This window comes from Hypanus sabinus, chromosome X1 (genome assembly GCF_030144855.1).
Source record: "Hypanus sabinus isolate sHypSab1 chromosome X1, sHypSab1.hap1, whole genome shotgun sequence".
NCBI lineage: Eukaryota > Metazoa > Chordata > Chondrichthyes > Myliobatiformes > Dasyatidae > Hypanus > Hypanus sabinus.
The window spans coordinates 65,414,762-65,435,559 of NC_082738.1; the positions used below are offsets into that span (position 1 = coordinate 65,414,762).

Below are 20,798 nucleotides of genomic sequence, written 5' to 3' on the forward strand. Positions count from 1 at the left end.
TTCAAATAATGCAACACCAGAGAAGCATACAGAATCATATAAACATCGTCACTAGGCGACAACTGCATAGACAAACTGTGGTCATTAGGAAACATATTAAACAGTTACATAATACATACATACACACAAAGGTTCATTTATTATCAAAGTATATAACTCTGAAATTGTTCTCCAGATAGCCACGAAACCAAGAAAGGAAAGAACGGCAGCACAAACATCAGCCCCCAAATCCCTCCTCCCCAGACAAAATGAAAAATCCGCACAAAAAACGAACAAAGAACGAACAAAAATGGAACGGGTACATCAACCCCCAAATCCTCCTCACCCAAAAAAATGAGAAAGATCAGGTGAAAAACACAGAATATGAAAAAACTATAAGACTGAAAAATAATCTATAGTTCAAGTCCATATCCAAAATGCAGAAAACCTGAGTAACATCCTCCAGGCACAGTGGCAGGCTTTTCCCTCTGCGGCAGCGGTGTGATACCACCAGCGATCAAAAGACAGTCTCCCCTTTCTAGCAGCAGAGTGATTCCACCAGCGATCAGCAGGCAATCTCCTATCTCCAGCAGCAGAGCAATCCCTCCAGGGATCAAAAGGCAGTCTCCCCTCTCCAGCGACAAAGTGATCTCCCCAGGGATCAAAAGGCAGGCAGCCAGTGCTAACCTTCCACTTTCGCCTCCATGTTTCAATCTCCCTTATTGCTTTAATGGCCAAACAATGGAAGCTTTAATTGGCAAAATGGAGTCGAACATAGGCTCATTGCCCCACAACCATTCCACAGTCTTCTCGCCATGAGGTTTGCACACGCTACCTGTCTCCCAGAATCCTCTTGGAGACCATAGAGCACTGAAACACCCAACTGATCTCCACACTGCAAATCCCGGGCTCCAACAGTTCCAGAATCACATTTAAGATGAAAAACAAATGTAAAAGACATAAAAGAAGTGAAATATGTGGTTTCATGGTCTATCCATAAGATGTTGACTGAAGAAGCGTTGTATGCAGGCACCATCTTGACTGGAAGATATACATATAAAATACTAGCAAGCATAAATTGTTAAACTGCAAAGATAATGACAATTAAACAGTGTAATCCAACAGTATCAACACCTTGCCATAAAGGGTTACAGATACAAAGTCATCATTTAACCAGGGTAGTACAGGGCTGTCAGTTCCCCGATGCAATAGGTAATTATAAGTCAGCAGGTTTGAGCTGATAGATGAGTATATAGTCAATGAAACATTGTTCCCTCTGCTCTAAGTGCAGATAATATCTCAGTGAATGGTTGAATAAGTTTCCTGATGGGGAGGGGGTGGGAATGATGTAGTATAGAGCTTTTATTTTAAGAACATCTTTAAAAAAATGCAAAGGATCATGGCACAGTGATGGTTCAGTTGAATCAAGCTAACAATAGCCAAGGCTGTCAGAATCCAGAACTAAATATGCCATAAGTATTATGATGCATCTTGTGCTTGGCTTTCCAGATAGTTAGATTTGTGAAAAAGTGGAATAAGTGTATGTAATTTAAGTTTCCATTTATAATTACAAAACTCTTCTAAACTCAGGGAGATTCTGTATTCAGACATTTGAATGGCACCTTTGCAAGATCGTGAAGAGGTTGCGGTTTTCTGTTGATTGCTATTTATTCATCTATAGTAGTAGGCCTCCGTTAGTCTCGATAGACGATGGATTTGCACCTTGGAAAGTTTCCAGGGTGCAAGCCTGGGCAAGGTTTTTATGGAAGACCGGCAGTTGCTCAAGCTACAAGTCTCCCCTCTCCACGCCACCGATGTTGTCCAAGGGAAGGTCATTAGTTCAACTATAAATTATGATAGAATATAGAGTATAGAGCACTGCAGCACAATGCAGACCCTTCAGCCCTTGATGTCATTCCAGCATCTTAACCTACACCTAAAATCTCTCTATCCCTTCCTTCCATTTTCCTATCTAAGAGTTGCTTAAATGCCCTGCGTATATCTGTCTCTGCCACCCCCCGGCAGCGCATTCCATTGACCCACCATTCTCTGTGTAAAATGGTACTTTGCTGAAACCAATACCTTTAATCACACAGACAAACCTGCACCTGTTGCATTGGAGTCTGTCTGAACTTGGGTTGGTGGCTGACTCTTGGTGCTATATCTGTAAGGAACACATAAGGGAAATTATTAGTACAGAAAATATCTTTTGTCTCAGAGTCATAGAGCACTACAATACCGAAACAAGCCCTTCAAACATCCTTTTAAGGTGAGTGGAGGACCTATAGAGGGGATGTCAAGGGTAGGTTTTTCACACAGAGTGTGTTAAGTGTATGGAACACACTGCCAGCGGTGGTGGTAAGGCATTTAAGAGACTCATGGATAAGCATGTGGATGAAAGAAAAATGGCGGATTATAGGATATGCAGGTGGGAAGGGTTAAATTGATCGTGGAATATATTTATATATTTAGAAATAAAGGTATCTCTGCCTTATTTCCCATATGTTGCAAGCAAATTTTATTTTAATATATTTATTTTTAATAAATTACATATTTGGATCAAACCATCATGTAACTTGCATTATGTGTAAGTGTGTTTGGTATCTTTTGTTTCAGGCCAAAGAGTTGCCAACGCTAAAAGACAATGACTTTCTAAATGAAGGGCAAAGAATTCAAATAGGGGATGAAAATAAAAAGATGTTTCTGGACAAACTTAAGCGTGATGTTGAGGTGAGTAATGATGATGACAGTCGCAAAGTGGAAACTGCTGAATTATGCTGCATGAGAAAGATCTCTGAGTCAGAAGAATGCTTGGTCAGATGGGACCTGAAGCTTGATGGTGCTTCTCTCCTGTCAGTGTTCCATATGGAATACTTGACTCCTGCTTGATGCCTTTGTGTTTGGATCTGAAAAATTTAATCCTCGTTCCTTCCAATGATTTTGCAGCTCCTCCTATTCACCTATGCCTCTTTCATTCTTTAAACAGTAACCTATGCCTAACATCTTCTGCCAGCCCATAGGGCAGCAGAATGAATTAATCACAATGTTGTAAAGCTGAGCTTGTAGGCAGAGTAGTCTGGTCTCTCCAGGTACCCCATGATTAAGAAGTCATTAATGTTGGGATATTGCTGAATGGGACACTCAAAGCTTCAGCTTATCCCTTTGCCGCCTCAGATGCCACCTGACGGACTGTGTTACTCTAGCAGCTATTCTTTTTCAGAATGTGACGTGCAGCAAGAGGAGAATATGTGTTTTTTATTGAAAAGCTGTGATCTGCTTGAGTATGAGAATGGACTTGAGAAACAGACACTCTCCTGTAACCACGTTACTGACTAGGAGCTCTGACTGTGACAGTCATGTTAGATTATGAGACATACAGAGGAGCACAATTAGGCTATTTGGCCATTCAATCATCTCTGATATGTTCTCTCTCAATCCCATTCTCCTGTGAACTTTGACATCCTTACTAACAAGTACCTATCAACCTCCTCCAATGACGTGGCCTCCACTGCCATCCGTGGCAATGAATTCCACAGATTCACCACCCTCTGGCTAAAGAAATTCCTCATTACTTTTCTAAAGGGACATCTTTGATGATGAGAGACATTGATCAGTGGATAGTCAGAGGCTTTTTCTCAGGGCTGAAATGGCTAACACAAGAGGCACAGTTTTAAGGTGCTGGGGAGTAGGTACAGAGGAGATGTCAGGGGTAAGTTTTTTACACAGAGAGTGGTGAGTGTGTGGAATGGGCTGCTGGCAATGGTGGTGGAGGCAGCTATGATAGGGTCATTTAAGAGACTCCTGGATAGGTACATGGAGCTTAGAAAAATAGAGGGCTATGGGTAACCCTAGGTAATTTCTAAAGTAAGTACATGTTTGGCACAGCATTGTGGACAGAAGGGGCTGTATTGTGCTGTAGGTTTTCTATGTTTCTATCCCTCTCTTCTAAGGTTGTGCCCTCTGGCCCTAAATTCAGGTTCAGATTCAGATTCAGTTTATTGTCATTTAGAAACCACAAATGCAATGCAGTTAAAAAATGAGACAATGTTCCCCCAGAATGATATCACAAAAGCACATGACAAAACAGACTACACCAGAAAATCCACGTAACGTTTGGCAATCCCCAATCCAGAGTCCGGAGAGGCTGCTGTGTATTAATATCGCGCTACCGTCTAGCGCGTTCCCCAGAAAGGAGCTCCAAATCCACCAGACAAAAACTAAAGCTACAAGACCTGCACAAAACCACATAGTTACAACATATAATTACAACAGTGCAAACAATAGCATAATTGATAAAAAAAAACAGACTATGGGCACAGTAAAAATAGTCCAGGATGTTAAAGGACTGTAAGTTCAAAAGAAATCACCACAGTTTCCACAAGTCCCCAGGGTCCCGACAGACTCCTCGTCCCACGCCGGCGGCAGAAGGGAATACCCCCGCTATGGACTTCCAAGGCGCCGCCCGACTCAGCCTCGCAGACGCAGCACACAATGGAAGCTCCGTCGAAACCAGCCTCGCAGACGCAGCACACACCGAAAGCGACCTGAGTCCATCGAAAGGACTCCGAGCCGATAACCATCCCCTCTGGTACAGCTTCTCCGGGCACCATCCTCTGCTGAGTGTATTAAGACGGCCCCGCCAATGGCCATCGGCAACACGACCCCGAGGTCTGGGGGCCTGTTCTTCCCAGCAGAGTCCCGGACCTCACAGCAGCAGCAGTAACAAAGAAGGCTTTATTGGAAACATTCTCTTCACATCCACTCTATCCAGGCCTTTCAATATTCAACAGCCTCCCTGTTCTTCTAAACTCCAGTGAGTACAAACCCAGGGTTCTTCATACATTAACCCTTACATTCCTAGGACCATTCTCGTGAACCTCCTCTGGTTCCTCTCCAATTCCTGCACATCCTTCAATAAGGGGCCCAAAACTGCTCACAATACTCCAAGTGCGATCTGATCACGTATTTTGAGAAGAATCATCTTCACTGAGAAAATAATGGCACTTTGGGCAGCATGGTGGCATAGTGGTCAGTGCAATTGCTTTACAATGCCAGTGAACACAAAATGAGGTTTGACTCCCGTCACTGCCTGTAAGGAGTTTGTATGTTCTCCCCGGGAACCACACGATATTCCTCCAGATGCTCATATTTCTTCCCACATTTGGGTTAATGAGTTGTGGGTATGCTATGCTGGTGCCCAAAGCATGGCGACACTTGCAGTCTGCCCCCAGCACATTGTCAGAATGTGTTGGTTGTTGATGCAAAACAACACATTTCACTGTGTGTTTCAATGTACATGTGGCAGATAAAACTAATCCTTATCTTTGGGACAGCACAGTATCGTAGCTGTTAGCATACCGCCATTATAGTGCCAGCAACCTGGGTTCAAATCCTGCCACTGTCTATAAGGAGTTCGTACGTTCTCTCTGTGACCACGTGGGTTTCCTTCCATATTCCAAGGATGCCCAAGTTAGTTGGTGCATTGGTCACATAGGTGTAATTGGGCAGGATGGCTCATGGGCCAGATCTCTAAATAAAATGATGTGGTTGAAATTCATTGCAGTGGTGCTCAGCTCTGCAGTTCAATTGAATGGATCTTGGATTTGGGACTGCTTGTGAACTAATACAATTCTGGCTTCTTCCCTTTCTAGTCCTTGTGAAGGGTCTTAGTCCAAAATACCCTCTCCATAGATGCTGCCTGACTTGCTGAGTTCCTCAGACATTTTGTGTGTGTTCCTCTGATTTCCAGCATCCACAGAATCTGTTGTGTTAAAGCTTAAACTGTGGTCTAATCAGCACTTGAATTAATCTCGCATTTAATGAATCCAGGTGGAGAGAAAGGTGTTTTGCTTTTTTTCCGACAGCACTTCTAAGTCTATCCTGGGAAATGCTGGATTTGAATCATTGTACTATTTTCAGTGAAGAATAAATAATATCAAATTCGTATTTACAATTGGTTGTACATATGTACTGGAAGATGTGGATTTCAGATTTATTTCCTTTAACGTATCATCCAGGTGGTCTTATTTAAACAATGGACTAAACTCAGTCACAACACGTGGTTGCAAGGGACGCTGGTTAACTATTCATTAGAATATAAAAATGTCACTGATCTGAGTTTATTTTGAGGGTAAAATTAATAACTCATAATATAATTATGAGTCCTCATGAAGAGTCTTGGCCTGAAACATTGACTGTTTATTCCTCTTAATAGATACTGCCTGACCTGCTGAGTTTCTTCAATATTTTGTGTGTGTTACTCTGGTGAACCAGTAGTTTTTTCTATTTCATTTTATTAATGGTGTCTACTGACACAAGGGTGCAACGGTGTGATTGAAGATTTGCAACGGTTCATCAGCAATATTTTAGACCTTCCAAACATAAACCCCTTGAGCACCCATAATCACAAGCAATTCTACAGATGCTAGAAATCCAAACAAAACAAAATGTTGGAAGAATTCAATAGGTCAGGCAGCATCTTTGGAAAGGAATAAATAGTTGATGTTTTGGGCTAAGACCTTTCATTGAGACTTGAATACTCAAGTAGTTTGCTTCCCAGTTGTAGCCAAGTGTGTGGAATCAGTTTTACACACAACATTTACGTAAAGACGGCTGATGTGTATTAATGAGGTGTTTGGAGCACTAAGTTTACTGTGTGTTTTATGTGGGCAGAATATGGTATAGATATTGGGAGCCTTTCAGAAGATACACTCCCAGTAATGACTGAAACACTCCACCTGGGACACACTCAAACTGCTGGAGGAGTTCAGGAAGTCAGCCAGCAACTATGGTGGGGAATAAATAGTTGATGTTTTGGGCCGAGACCCTTCATCAGGACTGGAAAGGAAGGAAGCAGAAGCCAGAGTCAGAAGGTGGGGAGAGGGGAAAGGAGTACAAGCTGGTAGGTGAGACCATGTAAGGGGGAAGGTGAATGCAATTAATTTAGTTTTTAAATCCTCTTGGTTGTCCCAAATGCATTTATAATCAATGAACTGGCTTGAAGTGACAAAGTTTAAATGTAGACATTGGGGTATTTTGGTTATGTGGCTATCTATACTACATACTTTTCTTAGTCACAACCACAACTGTAGTTCAGCAGATCAACACAAACAAAATGCTGGAGGAAAGTAAACAGTTGACATTTCAGACTGAGACCCTTCATCAGGACATATTTTTATTTAAACAGCTTCACTTTACAAAATTTATTTTTTAAACAGTTTTTAGCACAGTTGAAGATCATGGATTACAGCCTGTTAGTTGGTATCCACGACGTAGATCGTGCCGAGCAAGAAGAGGTCGAAGTGGAAGAGAAAGGCGAGGAGGAAGATTGTGAAAACGATGGAATGAGCCATCCTGTTGGTTCATATGGAACCCCGCCGGATAGCCCTGGAAATATGTTGAACTTCCCACGAATCTTTGGACCAGGGGAGTTTGACCCAACTGTGGACGTGTATGCTATAAAGAGCCATGACAGTAAGCATACAAGTTGCCTCTTTGAAAGATATTTTGATTTTTAAGTATTTTGTTGTAAGGTATTTCTGTCTATCTCTATTTAAGATTATTGTTAGGAGTATCATCACGAGAGGGAGGCAGTGGTTCAGAAAACCCAGAAATCAGTATCAAGTTCACTATCATTGTAAAATTTGTGTTCCATGGCAGCAGCACATTACAATACATAAAGTACACTATAAATTACAATAAAAACTATATATACACATATAAAAATAAAGTAGTGCAAGAAAAGAAGACAAAAATAGTGAGATAGCATTTATCTTCCACAGCTCATCTTCCACCAGGGCATGTTTTTGGCTGAGGGGTCCATAATAAATTAAACAGTTTTGCTCAAGGACTGTCTCTCTCTCTTTCTCGATTCCTGTCCTCCTCTCCATCTCCCTCTCCCTCTCTCCCTCCTCTTCCCCACCCCCCACAAGTGTATCTACAGATTTCCCCCGTTATCCGAAAGTAGAGCGTTCCTATGAAACTGTTTGTAAGCCGAAAAGTCATAAAGCGAAGAAACAATTACCATTAATTTATATGGGAAAAATTTTTGAGTGTTCCCAGACCCAAAAAAATAACCTACCAAATCATACCAATTAACACATAAAACCTAAAATAACACAAACATATAGTAAAAGCAGGAATGATATGATAAAGACAGCCTATATAAAGTAGAATACTGTATGTACAGTGCAGTTTCACTTACCAGAATGAAGAAGACAGTGATCACACTGGAAGGTTCACATATTTTTCTATCATACAATTCTTTGTAAGCACTCAAAACTTCCCACAAACCTGTCCTAAACCTACGTGCCCTTTCAAAATTGAAAGTCATACTTTTCTGCAATCATTGCAGCACTGTCAATTGTAGCAAAAATCTCACACAGTTCAAAGCTATTGCGGCTTGATGCTGAGATGTTGAGTGTAGTTCCCGGGCAAGGAGCTTGGCGACGTCACTCTCACTGCTTGGGGTGCGCACAGCCTCTATAACAACTGGCTGCAAAACAAACGCTGAACGCTATTTTCGCTTTTCGCCTTTTTTATCGTAAAAGCGAAAATCCTCTTCTGATTTCTTTCAGTTAGCGAAAACAGGTACTAATGTAGGTCTTCCGTAAAAGCAAAGTGGCGTAAAGCGGGGGATACCTGTATGTATTTTGATTTCAGTTTGTTTCTTTTTTTCTCTTCAATTTCTAAGTTACTTTGACAGATCTGATTTGGGTTCTGTCACAGACATTCTCTTTGTTGTTTTCTCCTTACCTCTGTAACTTAAAAAATAGTTGTTTTTGCACTTCTTCAGTTTTGGTGGAGGGTCCTTGACCTGAAACATTCACTGTTTCCCTCCCCAAGGGTGCTACCTGCCTTGCTGAGTACCTCAAACAATTTCCTTTTGATGTGATCAAACCAGTTGGAGAAATGCATAGCCGAACACCTCTGTCATGTCCACCAAGGGAGATCCTGAACTCTCAGTCTCCTATCATGTTTACTTCTGTCCCACTATGACATCTTTGAATTTGACCTCCCCCATTGCTTCATTGATCCCCTAAGTACGTTTGACAAACAGCTCCTCATCTTCCATCAGGGCATGTTACTGCTCTGAGGGGTCCATAATAAATTAAACAGTTCTGGATAATTTTTTTTCCACAGATAGAACATAGAACACTGCAGCACATCACAGGCCCTTTGGCCCACGATGTCGTGCTAACTTCTTATCATGTTCTAAGATTGATCTAACCCTTCCCTTCCACATAGCTGTCAATTTTCCTGTCATCCATGTGCTTATCTAAGAGCTTCTTAAATGTCCCTGCCTCTACACCGCCAACCCTGGCAGAGCATACCACAGACCCACCACTCCAAGTAAAAGATATTCTGACATCCCCCCCCATGTACTTTCAATAATCACCTTAAAATTATACCACCTCATATTAGCGATCTTTGCCTTGGGAAAAAGACTCTGGCTGTCCACTCTATCTATGCCTCTTATCACCTTGTATACCTCTATCAAGATGCCTCTCATCCTCCTTCACTTCAAAGAAAAAAGCCCTAGCTCGCTCAACCTATCCTTAATCTATGTATCTGTACATTGTAATTTCAGTGTATTTCTTTTTTCTAAATTGCGATACTTTGACAGATTTGGTTTGCATCCTATCACAGGCATTCCCTTTATTTTTTCCACTCTCCCTATCCCTGCAACTTAAAAGATAGTTGATTTTTTTTTGCTTTTCCAGTTCTGGTAGAGGATCCTTGGCCTGAAACATCAACTGTTTCTCTCCCGATGGTTGCTGCCTGACCTGAGTACTTAAAGCAATTTCCTTTTAAGTTTTGAATATCCATATCTATTGATTTTTTCCCCCCTCCCCAACTTCCAGTTTGAAAAAGATCACTTAATCTAATATCACACACAAAATGCTGGAGGAACTCAGCAAGTCAGGCAGCATTTTGTGTGTGTTACTCTGGACTTCCAGCATCTGTGCAATCTTGTGTTTATATCTAATATTTCTCTTTGTGACTTGTTCCTAAGTATTATTTGATTGTGATTCCATGAGCAGGGTGCTAATTTAATACAGATGGGATCTGATTCCGAGTGGGCATCTCAGAAAGGGAGCCCCTTGTCCTAGTTCTGATCATCCAGAATTTTGCACGTTTGAGCTGCCACAGTTTATCATTATGTGGTAAAAGTGCTAAATGAAGGTTGTTGCTTCCAGCTGCACATTGTTTTTATTGACTTGTGCATCAATATTGCACTTGGCAAGTAAAGTGCATGGATAGATCTAATGGAAATTGTTGCTCATCTTCGTCTTTTTCCCCTTGTAACATCAGGAGTCACTGTGAGATGTCAAGTAGGAGGCATTGGTCAGAGATGTCTGTTTGATGTTCAGTATTGGAGCCTTTTGAACGGCTTCTAAAATGTCACTGGCTTCAGAACCTAACTCAGTCTTTGATGGGGCACCAAAGGGGCAGCAGTGACATTTCGGAGATTCATGACCAACAGGTTTCAACAATTTTCACTGCTATTATTGCCAAATTCTTAAAATATGCCTAATCCTAATTAATGTGATTGTCAAAGTACAAAGGTACAACAGATTAACCAGCACATAAGAAACCAAACTGTATGAGGTGTAGGTTCCAGATGTTGTTAAAGACTGCTTGCTAAATTGGCTCACAATAAGGTTTCCAGCTGAAATTATTGAACTTTTGATACACCCCAGTCCATCACAGGAAAAGTCTCCCAACCACTGAGCACATGTACAAGAAGCACTGCCACGAGAAAGCAGGATCCATCATCAAACACCCTCACCATCCAGGCCGTGCTTCCTTCTTGTTACTGCCATTGGGAAGAAGATAAAGGAGCCTTAGGTCCCACGTCACCAGGTTCAGGAACAGTTACTACCCCTGAACCAGAGGGAATAACTTCACTCACCACTGTACTGAACTGATTCCATAACCTATGGACTAACTTCCACAGATTCTACAACTCATGTTCTCAGTATTATTTATTTACTTATTTATTTTTCTATTCACACTTTGTCTTTTGCACATTGGTTCTTCGTCAGTCTTTGTATGTAGTTTTTCATTATTTCTATTGTATTTCTCTGTTCTACTGTGCATGCCTGCAAGAAAATGAACCTCAGGGTGGTATATAATGACATACATACTTTGATAATAAATTTACTTTGAACTTTGAATTGTAATAAAATCTTACTATTCTTAAACTCTTAACACCTTTGCAATAAAGGCCAAAGTGCCATTTTTCTCAACCACCTGTTGGACCTGTGTGATAAATCAAAAGTGGTGATGTATCAGCACATAGGAGGGAGATTGAGAATCTGGCTGAGTGGTGATAGAACAACAACCTCTTAATCAATGTCACCAAGACCAAGAATCTGATTATTGACGTCAGGAGGAGGAAATTGGAGGTCCATGAGCCATCCTCATTGGGGGATCAGAGGTGGAGAAGGTCGCCAACTTAAAATTCCTTGATGTTATCATTTCAGAAGATCCTTCTTGGGTCCAGCACGTAAGTGCCATAACAAAGAAAGTACAGTAGTGCCTCTACTCTCTTAGAGGTTTGTAAAGATTTAGCATGTTATCTAAAACAAGCTTATGTAGATGTGTGGTGGAGAGTATATTGACTGGTTGCATCACCGCCTGGTATGGAAACACCAGTGCCCTTGTACAGAAAATCGTACAAACAGCAATGAATACAGAACAGTCCATCACAGGTAAATTCCTCCCAACTATTGAGCCACATCTACAAGGAGTGCTGCACAAGAAAGCAGCGTCCATCAGCAAGGACCCCCATCATGCTCTCTTCTTGCTACTGCCTTCGGGAAGGAGGTACAGGAGCGTTAGGTCCCACACCCCCATGTTCAGGAACAGTTACTACCCTTCAACTGTCAGGCTCCTGAACCAGCTTGGATAACTTCACTCGCCACAATGCTGAACTAACTCCATAATCTATAGATTCATTTTCAAGTTCTGGGTATTATTTATCTGTTTTGTACTTGCAGAGTTTGCTTTCTTTTGCACATTGGTTGTCTGTCAGTCCTCGTGTATAGATTTTCATTGATTCTATAGTGTTGCTTTGTTTTCCTGTAAATGCCTGCAACAAAATTAATCTCAGGCTAGTATATGGTGACAGATACGTGTTTTGATAATAACTTTATTTTGAACTCAAGCAGGCCATTCTAGTACCTTTTATTACAACTTCAGATTTAACTTTTTAAAAGTTTGTTTTAATTATTCATCTTTTTTTTTCATTTTGCATCTTATTTTGTTCATTCTATCTGCAGACTAGTTGAATTTGAAAAATTCCTGCTGAATGCAGTCATAGTGTGATGTTGAGGGAAAGCTAACCTGGCCTGGATTTTTATTGAAAACATCTACATTTCTCCATGTATAAATTATCAGGCTGGTAAATCTGGAATTAAAAGCTAGCATCTATGCTAATAACTATGAAGGAGCTACACATAGTGTCCACTTTATTAGGTACACCTACCTACCTGATCATTAATGCAAATATCGAATCAGCCAGTCAGATGACAGCAATTCAGTGCATCAATGTATGCAGACATGGTCAAGGGGTTTAGTTGTTGTTCAGAAATGTCACCATGGGGAAGAATTATTTATATCTGTGCACTTGTAATGGTACTGTGACACTATAATTTCCTTTCAAATCAATAAATTATCTATCTATCTCTAAATGTGATCTAAGTTACATTGACCATGGAATGATTGTTGGTGCCTTTGAGGGTGGTTTGAGTATCTCAGAAACTGCTGATCTCCTGGGATTTTCATGCACAACAGCCTCTAGAGTTTTTACAGAGGAGAATGGCCAGACTGGTTATCGCTGACAGGAAGGCCACAGTTACTCAAATAGCCACGCATTACAACAGTGGTGTGCAGAAGAATGCACAACACGTTGAACCTGGATGTGGATAGGCTACAGCAGCAGAAGATCATGAACTAGATACAGGAGGTGTCCAGTAAAGTGGCCACTGAGTGTACATCATTGCTTTAAAAAAGTAGAGCACAGATAAGAAAGCGTGGAGAGTCTTAAGGCTGGATGAGAGGGATGAAATTTTGTTGCATTTATTGTACTCCATAAGCACCTCATTTGTTCCTACCTGTCTATACCTGCTATGTACCTCGTTTTCTCTCTTAATTTGGGCCTCAACATCTCTTGAAGACCAAGGACCCTACACTTGTTATCTTTACCTTTTATGCTGATGGGTATGTACAAGATTTGTATTCTCTGAATTTCATTTTTGAAGGCCTTCCACCTTCCAATTACTCATTTGCCAGAAGACAGCTTGCCCCAATCCACACTTGCCAGAACATTTCTGATATCATTGTTATTGTCCTTTCTCCAATTTAAACCTCAACCCACGGACCAGGCCTATCTTTTTACATATTTATTTTGAAACTAATGGCACTGTGGTCACTGGATGCAAAGTGTTCCCCTACACAAACTTCTGTCATCTGCTTGTCTCATTCCTTAATAGCAGATCCAGTATCACACACTCTCTCAAAGGGACTTTTACATAGGAAACATTCCTGAAAACATTTGACAAGCTCTATCCTATCTAGTCCTTTCACAGTATGGGATTCCCAGTCAATATATGGAAAATTAAAATCGCTCACTATAACAACCTTATGGTTTTTGCAACAATTTGCGATATCTTAACAAATTTGTTCCCCTAAATTCCTAGGACTGTTAGGCGGTCTGTACTCTAGCTTCATTAACATAGTCATACCTTTCTTATTTCTCAGTTCCAACCATAATGCCTCAGTAGTCGTGTTCTCCAGTCTGTCCTGAAGGAGCAGTGCCATGATATTTTCCTTGACTAATAACACCACCCATACTCCTTTAATCCCTCCTGCTCTGTTACATCTAAAACAGCAGAACCCCAGAATACTTTGTCCTGCCCCTCCTGCAGCCAAGTCTCACTAATGGGTACAGCATCATAACTCCAGGAGTTGATCCATGCCCTGAGCTCATCCTCCTTTCCTACGATACTTCTTGCATTGAAGTATACACAGCTCAGGATAACAGTCGCACCATGCTCAGCCTTTTTGATTCCAGACTTTTTGAGCCACAACCTGTCCACTAACTGTTCTGTCATTCTGGTTCGCTTCCCCCTGCAACTCTAGTTTAAACCCCCCTCCCCCCCATTGCAGCATTAACAAACCTTCCCACTAGTATATTAATCCCCCAGCAGGTGCAAACTGTCCCTTCTGTACAGGTCCCTCCTTCCCTGGAAGAGAGCCCAATGATCCAAAAGTCTTATGCCCTCCCTCCTACACCAACTCCTTAGCCATGTATTAAACTGAATAATCTTCCTAGCTCTGACCTCAGTAGCATGTCAGTGGCAACCTTATCACTTGTCCTACCCATGTCATTGGTACGTACATGGACATGACCTCTGGCCGTTCACCCACCCACTTGAGAATGCTGAGGACTCAGTCTGAGATGTCCCAAACCCTGGCACTCGGGAGGCAACATACCATCCAGGAATCTTGTTCTCATCCACAGAGCCTCCTGTCCATTCCCTAACTAACAAATTCCCTATCACCACAGCGTGCCTTTTCTCCACCTCTTCCCTTCTGAGTCACAGAGGCAGACTTAGCACCAGAGACTCAACCATTGTGACTTCCCTCTGCCAGGTCATTTCCCCCCCCCCCCCCCCACCAACAGTATCCAAAATGATATATCTGTGTTGAGAGGAATGGCTACAGGGGTACTCTGCACTGGCTGCTTAACCCCTTTCCCCTTCCTGACTGTCACCCAGTTTCCTGTATTCTGCACCTTTGGTGTAACTACCTCTCTATATGTCCTATCCATCACCCTTTCAGCCTCCCAAATAATCTGTAGTTCATCCAGTTCCAGATCCAGCTCCTTAATGTGGATTGTTAGAAACTGCAGCAGGAGGCACTTCTCACAGCTGTAGTCATCAGGGACACTGGACCCTGTCTTCCCACATTCTGCAGGAGGAGCATTCCACTATCCTGCCCAGCATCTCTTCTGTCTGAACTGAGCAGATATAAAGGGAAGTAGAAAAAAACTTTATCTGGAGCTTTTCTTTGTTTTGTCTGACTGAAACCTCGAAGGGCTAAAGCCTCAAGATCACCAGTCTGACTCTGCCTTCCTTTAATTTGCTCTTACTAATCAATTCCAAATGCTGACTGGTCACTGGTGAAAGCTCAATTACGCTGCCTTTTCCTACTTGGGCTGTGGACCTGAGTGAAATCCCCTCCTCTCAAACTTCTGATGTCCAGATTGGTCGCTGGTCAAAAGTCAATTACATGTCAGTCCATGGCTTCCTCTTTTGCCACAATGAGTCTACTCTCAGGTGGAGGAGCAACACTTATTTTTCTATCTAGGTAGCCTCCAACTTGATGGCATGAACATCGATTTCTCCTTCTGGTGAATTCTTTTCCCTCCCTCTTCCCTTTTCTTTTATTCTCCGCTCTGGCCTTTTATCTCTTCAGCTGCTCATCATCTCCTCTGGTGACCCTCCTTCTTCCCTTTCTCCCTTGGTCCACCCTCCTCTCTCAGCCTTTGCCTTTTCCACCTATCACCTTTTAAAATGTAATCCTTTCCTCCCCCACTTATCTGAGCATAAAGTGACTGATGGGAAATGATAAAGTGACAAAGTGACTCTTCTTGGTAGCAGCAGGCCACATGAAAACACAGTAGGAGAGTGACTGCGTCAGTGTAGGTATGAGATGTGGAGAGTAAGCATAAAGTGGCAGTTCATGGGGAGGAGGTGAAGGTGCTGAAGGCCTGTGGAGAGGAGTGACTGATGTGGATGTAGTGATGGGGGGGGGGGGGGTGTTGGGTGAGGTGGGTTAATGGGTGGAGGTGCTTAGGGGAAGTAAGTGTTTTTGAGTCTGGAGGTCCTGGCATGAATGCTGCATAGTCTCTTCCCTGATGATGGGAGTCTACTTTTTGAAGGAGGAGTTCACATTGGTCAACTTTCCTTCTTTGATTTGGCATTTTCTACATTTGTTTTTCAAAGCTTATTTCCTGTTGATGGAACATTCCAAATGCACAACAGTGACCTTATTTAACTATATGACAACAATTCACTGTACGTGAAATTCTGGGAGACATTTCAGCAGTGTGACCTAAGGTGTTACATAGATTGAAACATTTCTCATTTCTAATCCAAACCCCCTTGAACCTTGCAGATTGTTTAAGGTTGTACAGGACCATGATTTTGCAAAGATGGTAAATCCAACACAAAAGTTGAGCAAGTACAGGCAGTTCCCAGTTTACAAAAGGGTTCCATTCCTGCAAACCATTTATAATATGAATTTTCCGTAAGTGGGAGATCAGCAACATGCATGGGAGAGGATCAGAGGAACAGTGGAGATGGGAGAGTGAGCAGGTGTGGGAAGTGTGGCTGGCAGCCACTCTGCCTAGCTCGGTGAGTGAGTGTGCTCAGTGCTCCCAGCTCTACTCAGCTCCACCCAGCCCCCAGTTGTATGGCTTATTCTCCCAATTGTGCATCCATAAGTCAGGTGTTCATAATACAGGGAGAGACTATAATGGCTTTCACTCTAGTTCACTGGAACCCAATACCAGTTCACCTGGCACCTACCATGCCCAATTATCCACAAAATATTTAATTTCCTCCCACTATGATTTCTGAACAGCTCATGAGTACTGCTTTAAAGCAGATGTTAATAGGTTCTTGATTAGTAAGGACATAGAACCATAGAACACCACTGCACAGTACAGGCCCTTCAGCCCTCCATGTTGTGCCGATCCATATAATCCTTAAAAAAAAGTACTAAACCCACACTACCCCATAACCCTCCATTTTTCTTTCATCCAAGAGGCTCTTAAATATTCCTAATGTTCTTGCCTCCACCACCATCCCTGGCAAGTCATTCCAGGCACTCACAACCCTCTGTATAAAAAACTTACCCCTGATGTCTCCCCTAAGCTTTCCTCCCTTAATTTTGTACATATGCCCTCTGGTGTTTGCTATTGGTGCTCTGGGAAACAGGTACTGACTGTCCACCCTATCTATGCCTCTCATAATCTTGTAGACCTCTATCAAGTCCCCTCTCATTCTTCTACGCTCCAAAGAGAAAAGTCCCAGCTCTGCTAACCTTGCTTCATATGACTTGTTCTCCAGTCCAGGCAACATCCTGGTAAATCTCCTCTTCACCCTCTCCATAGCTTCCACATCCTTCCTATAATGAGGTGACCAGAATTGAACACAATACTCTAAGTGTGGTCTCACCAGAGATTTGTAGAGTTGCAACATGACCTCTCTACTGTTGAACTCAATCCCCCTGTTAATGAAGCCTAACATCCCATAGGCCTTCTTAACTACCCTATCAACCTGTGCAGCGACCTTGAGGGATGTATGGATTTGAACCCCAAGGTCCCTTTGTTCATCCACACTCTTAATTAACTAACCATTAATCCTGTACTAGTCTTCTGGTTTGTCCTTCCAAAATGCATCACCTCACACTTGTCCAGATTGAACTCCATCTGCCATTTTTCTGCCCAACTCTGCAGCCTGTCTATATCCTCTTGTAACCTTTGACAACCTACAGCTCCATCCATAACTCCTCCAATCTTCGTGTCATCTGCAAACTCACTCACCCATCCTTCTGCCTCTACATCCAGGTCATTTATAAAAATCACAAATAGCAGGGGTCCCAGGACAGATCCCTGCGGCACTCCACTAGTCACCGACCTCCAGGCAGAATACTTTGCTTCCACAACTACCCTCTGCTTTCTTCCTTTAAGCCAATTTTTTATCCAAACAACCAAGGTTCCATTTATCCGATGCCTCATGACTTTCTGGATGAGTCTCTCATGAGGGACCTTGTCAAATGCTTTGCTAAAGTCCATGTAGACCACATCCACTGCCCTACCCTCATCAATTTCTTTTGTTACCTCTTCAAAAAACTCAAATCAGGCTCGTGAGGCACGATCTTCCCTTCACAAAGCCATGTTGACTATCCATGAGTAGACTGTACTTCTCCAAATGCTCGTAGATCCTATCCTTAAGAATCCTTTCCAGTAGTTTGCAGACCACTGACGTAAGACTCACCGGTCTATAGTTCCCAGGTTTCTCCCTATTACCTTTTTTTAAACAAGGGAACTACATTTACCATTCTCCAGTCCTCTGGCACTTCCCCTGCAGCCAAAGAGGGTTCAAAGATCATGGCTAATGCTCCTGCGATCTCTTCTCTCAATTCCCACAACAACCTGGGGTGTATCATATCCAGCCCTGGGGATTTATCAACCTTAATGTATTTAAGAAGATCCAGCACTTCTTCTTCCCTAATCACATTGTCCAGCACACAGGCCCGCTCTACTTCGACCTCATCCTGATCAAGATCCTTTTCACTTGTGGATACTGAAGCAAAGAATTCATTTAGGACCTCCCCAACCTCCTCCGCCTACAGGCACATGTTACCCTCTTTATCCTTTAGCGGTCCCACCTTTGTTCTTGTCATCCTCCTATTCTTCACATACGCATAGAATGCCTTAGGGTTCTCTTTAATCCTACATGCCAAGGCCTTCTCATGCCCCCTTGGAGCTCTCCTAAGTCCTTTCTTTAGCTCCTTCCTGGCTACCCTATGTTTCTCATAAGCCCCTCCTACTTCCTGCTTCTTATATCTAACATATGCTTCCTTTTTCCACTTCACAAGTTGCCTCACATGTTTCGTCAGCCATGGTTCCCTTTTCCTACCATATTTTCCTAGCCTCAGTGGGACAAACCTATCCTGAACCCAGCTCAAGTGGTCCCTAAACTTCTCCCACATTACTTCTGTGCTTTCCCCTCTGAACATCTGTTTCCAATTTACTCTCGTAAATTTACTCTCCTGCCTCATCCCTTCAAAGTTAGCCCTTCCCCAGTTAAGCACTTTACCATTTTGTCTGATTTTATCCCTTTCCATAGCTATGCTGAAGCTGAGGGAGTTGTGGTCACTCTCACCAAAATGCTCCCCCACCAAGAGGTCTGTCACCTGACCAGGTTCATTACCCAGAACTAGATCCAGTACAGCCTCTCCTGTCGTCAGCCGGTCCACATACTGTGTCAGGAATCCTTCTTGAACACACCTGACAAATTCAGCCCCATCTATCCCCCTTGCACTCAGGAGGTGCCAGTCAATATGAGGGAAGTTGAAATCACCCATAACTACTACCCTGTATTTCCTGCACCATTCTAAAATCTGCCTGCTTATCTGCTCCTCGGTCCCCCGAGGGCTATTTGGGGGACTATAGACTACTCCCAGCACAGTGATTGATCCCTTCCTATTTCTGACTTCCACCCTGACTGACTCAGTGGACACTCCTTCTGCAGCATCCTCCCTTTCTATAGCTGTAATATTATCCCTGACCAGCAATGCCACTCTCCCCCCCCCCCCCTTTTCTACCTCCCATCCTATTCCTTTTAAAACACCTGAACCCCGGGACCTGCATCATCCAATCCTGCCCTTCCTCCAACCAAGTTTCAGTAACGGCCACAACTTTGTAGTTCCACGTACTAATCCATGCTCTGTTCATCCTCCTTGTTCCTAATACTCTTAGCATTGAAATACACACATTTCAACCCCTTTAACTGGCTAAAATTATGTTCTGTCCCCTGCCTGTCCTTCCTCATCAACTCCGAACTCTTAGCATCATGCCCTTGTCCTTCTACCTTAATCCCTGCACTCACATTCTGATTCCCACCCCCCGCCAAACTAGTTTAAACCCTCTCCAACAGCTCTATCAAACTTGCCCACCAGGATATTGGTCCCCCTAAGATTCAAGTGCAACCCGTCCTTTTTGTACAGGTCACACCTGCCCCAAAAGAGGTCCCAATGATCCAGAAATCTGAATCCCTGCCCCCTGCTCCAGTCCCTCAGCCACGCATTTATCCTCCACCTCTCTCTATGCCTATTCTCACTGTCACGTGGCACAGGCAGTAATCCAGAGATTACTACCTTTGAGGTCCTGCTTCTCAACTTCCTTCCTAACTCCCTGTAGTCTTCTTTCAGGACCTCTTCCCTTTTCCTACCTATGTCATTGGTACCAATATGTACCATGACCTCTGGCTGTTCTCCCTCCCACTGCAGGATATCTTGGACACGATCAGAAACATCCCAGACCCTGGCACCTGGGAGGCAAACTACCATCCGAGTTTCTTTCCTGCGTCCACAGAATCACCTGTCTGAACCCCTGACTGTAGTCCCCTATCACTACTGCCTTCCTCTTCCCTTCCCTACTCTTCTGAGCCACAGGGTCAGACTCTGTGCCACAGGCATGGCCACTGTTGCTTCCTCCAGGTAGGCTGTCCCCCCCCCCCTCCCCAACAGTACTCAAACAGGAGTACTTATTGTCAAGGGGTACAGCCACAGGGGTACTCTCTAGTACCTGGCTCTTCCCCTTCCCTCTCCTGACTGTGACCCATTTTTCTGTCCCCCATGGCCCCGGAGTGACCACCTGCCTGTAACTCCTCTCTATCACCTCCTCATTCTCCCTGATCAGACGAAGGTCATCGAGCTGCATCTCCAGTTCCCTAACACGATCCCTTAAGAGTTGCATCTCGATGCACCGGGTGCAGATGTGACCGCCCGGGACGCTGGGAGACTCCAGGACCTCCCACATCTGACACCGACCACAGAAAACTGGCCTCACACACATACTACTTCCTTTTGCAAGCAACAACTGCCTCACCTCGTCCCGTTACCGCCGAAGCTCGTGGAGCCAAAGCCCTTTCACCCTGCTGCCTCTCACTCCGCTGCCCGCTGGATATGGCTGCCTTCTTTTTAAACTGTTCACACTCAGCTAGCTGATGTCACGT

General features: G+C 43.2%; 1 protein-coding gene across 5 annotated transcripts in view; it reads left to right on the forward strand.

Moving 5' to 3' along the window:
• The window catches only part of LOC132384975 (phosphatidylinositol 5-phosphate 4-kinase type-2 beta), a 271,613-nt gene that overhangs the window by 231,868 nt on the left and 18,947 nt on the right, over positions 1 to 20,798 (forward strand). For all 5 annotated transcript variants that reach the window (XM_059956672.1, XM_059956671.1, XM_059956674.1 and 2 more), the window contains 2 exons: positions 2,596 to 2,709; positions 7,197 to 7,452. In XM_059956672.1, coding sequence (XP_059812655.1) covers positions 2,596 to 2,709; positions 7,197 to 7,452 — 370 coding nt within the window. The remainder of the gene's footprint in view (positions 1 to 2,595; positions 2,710 to 7,196; positions 7,453 to 20,798) is intronic.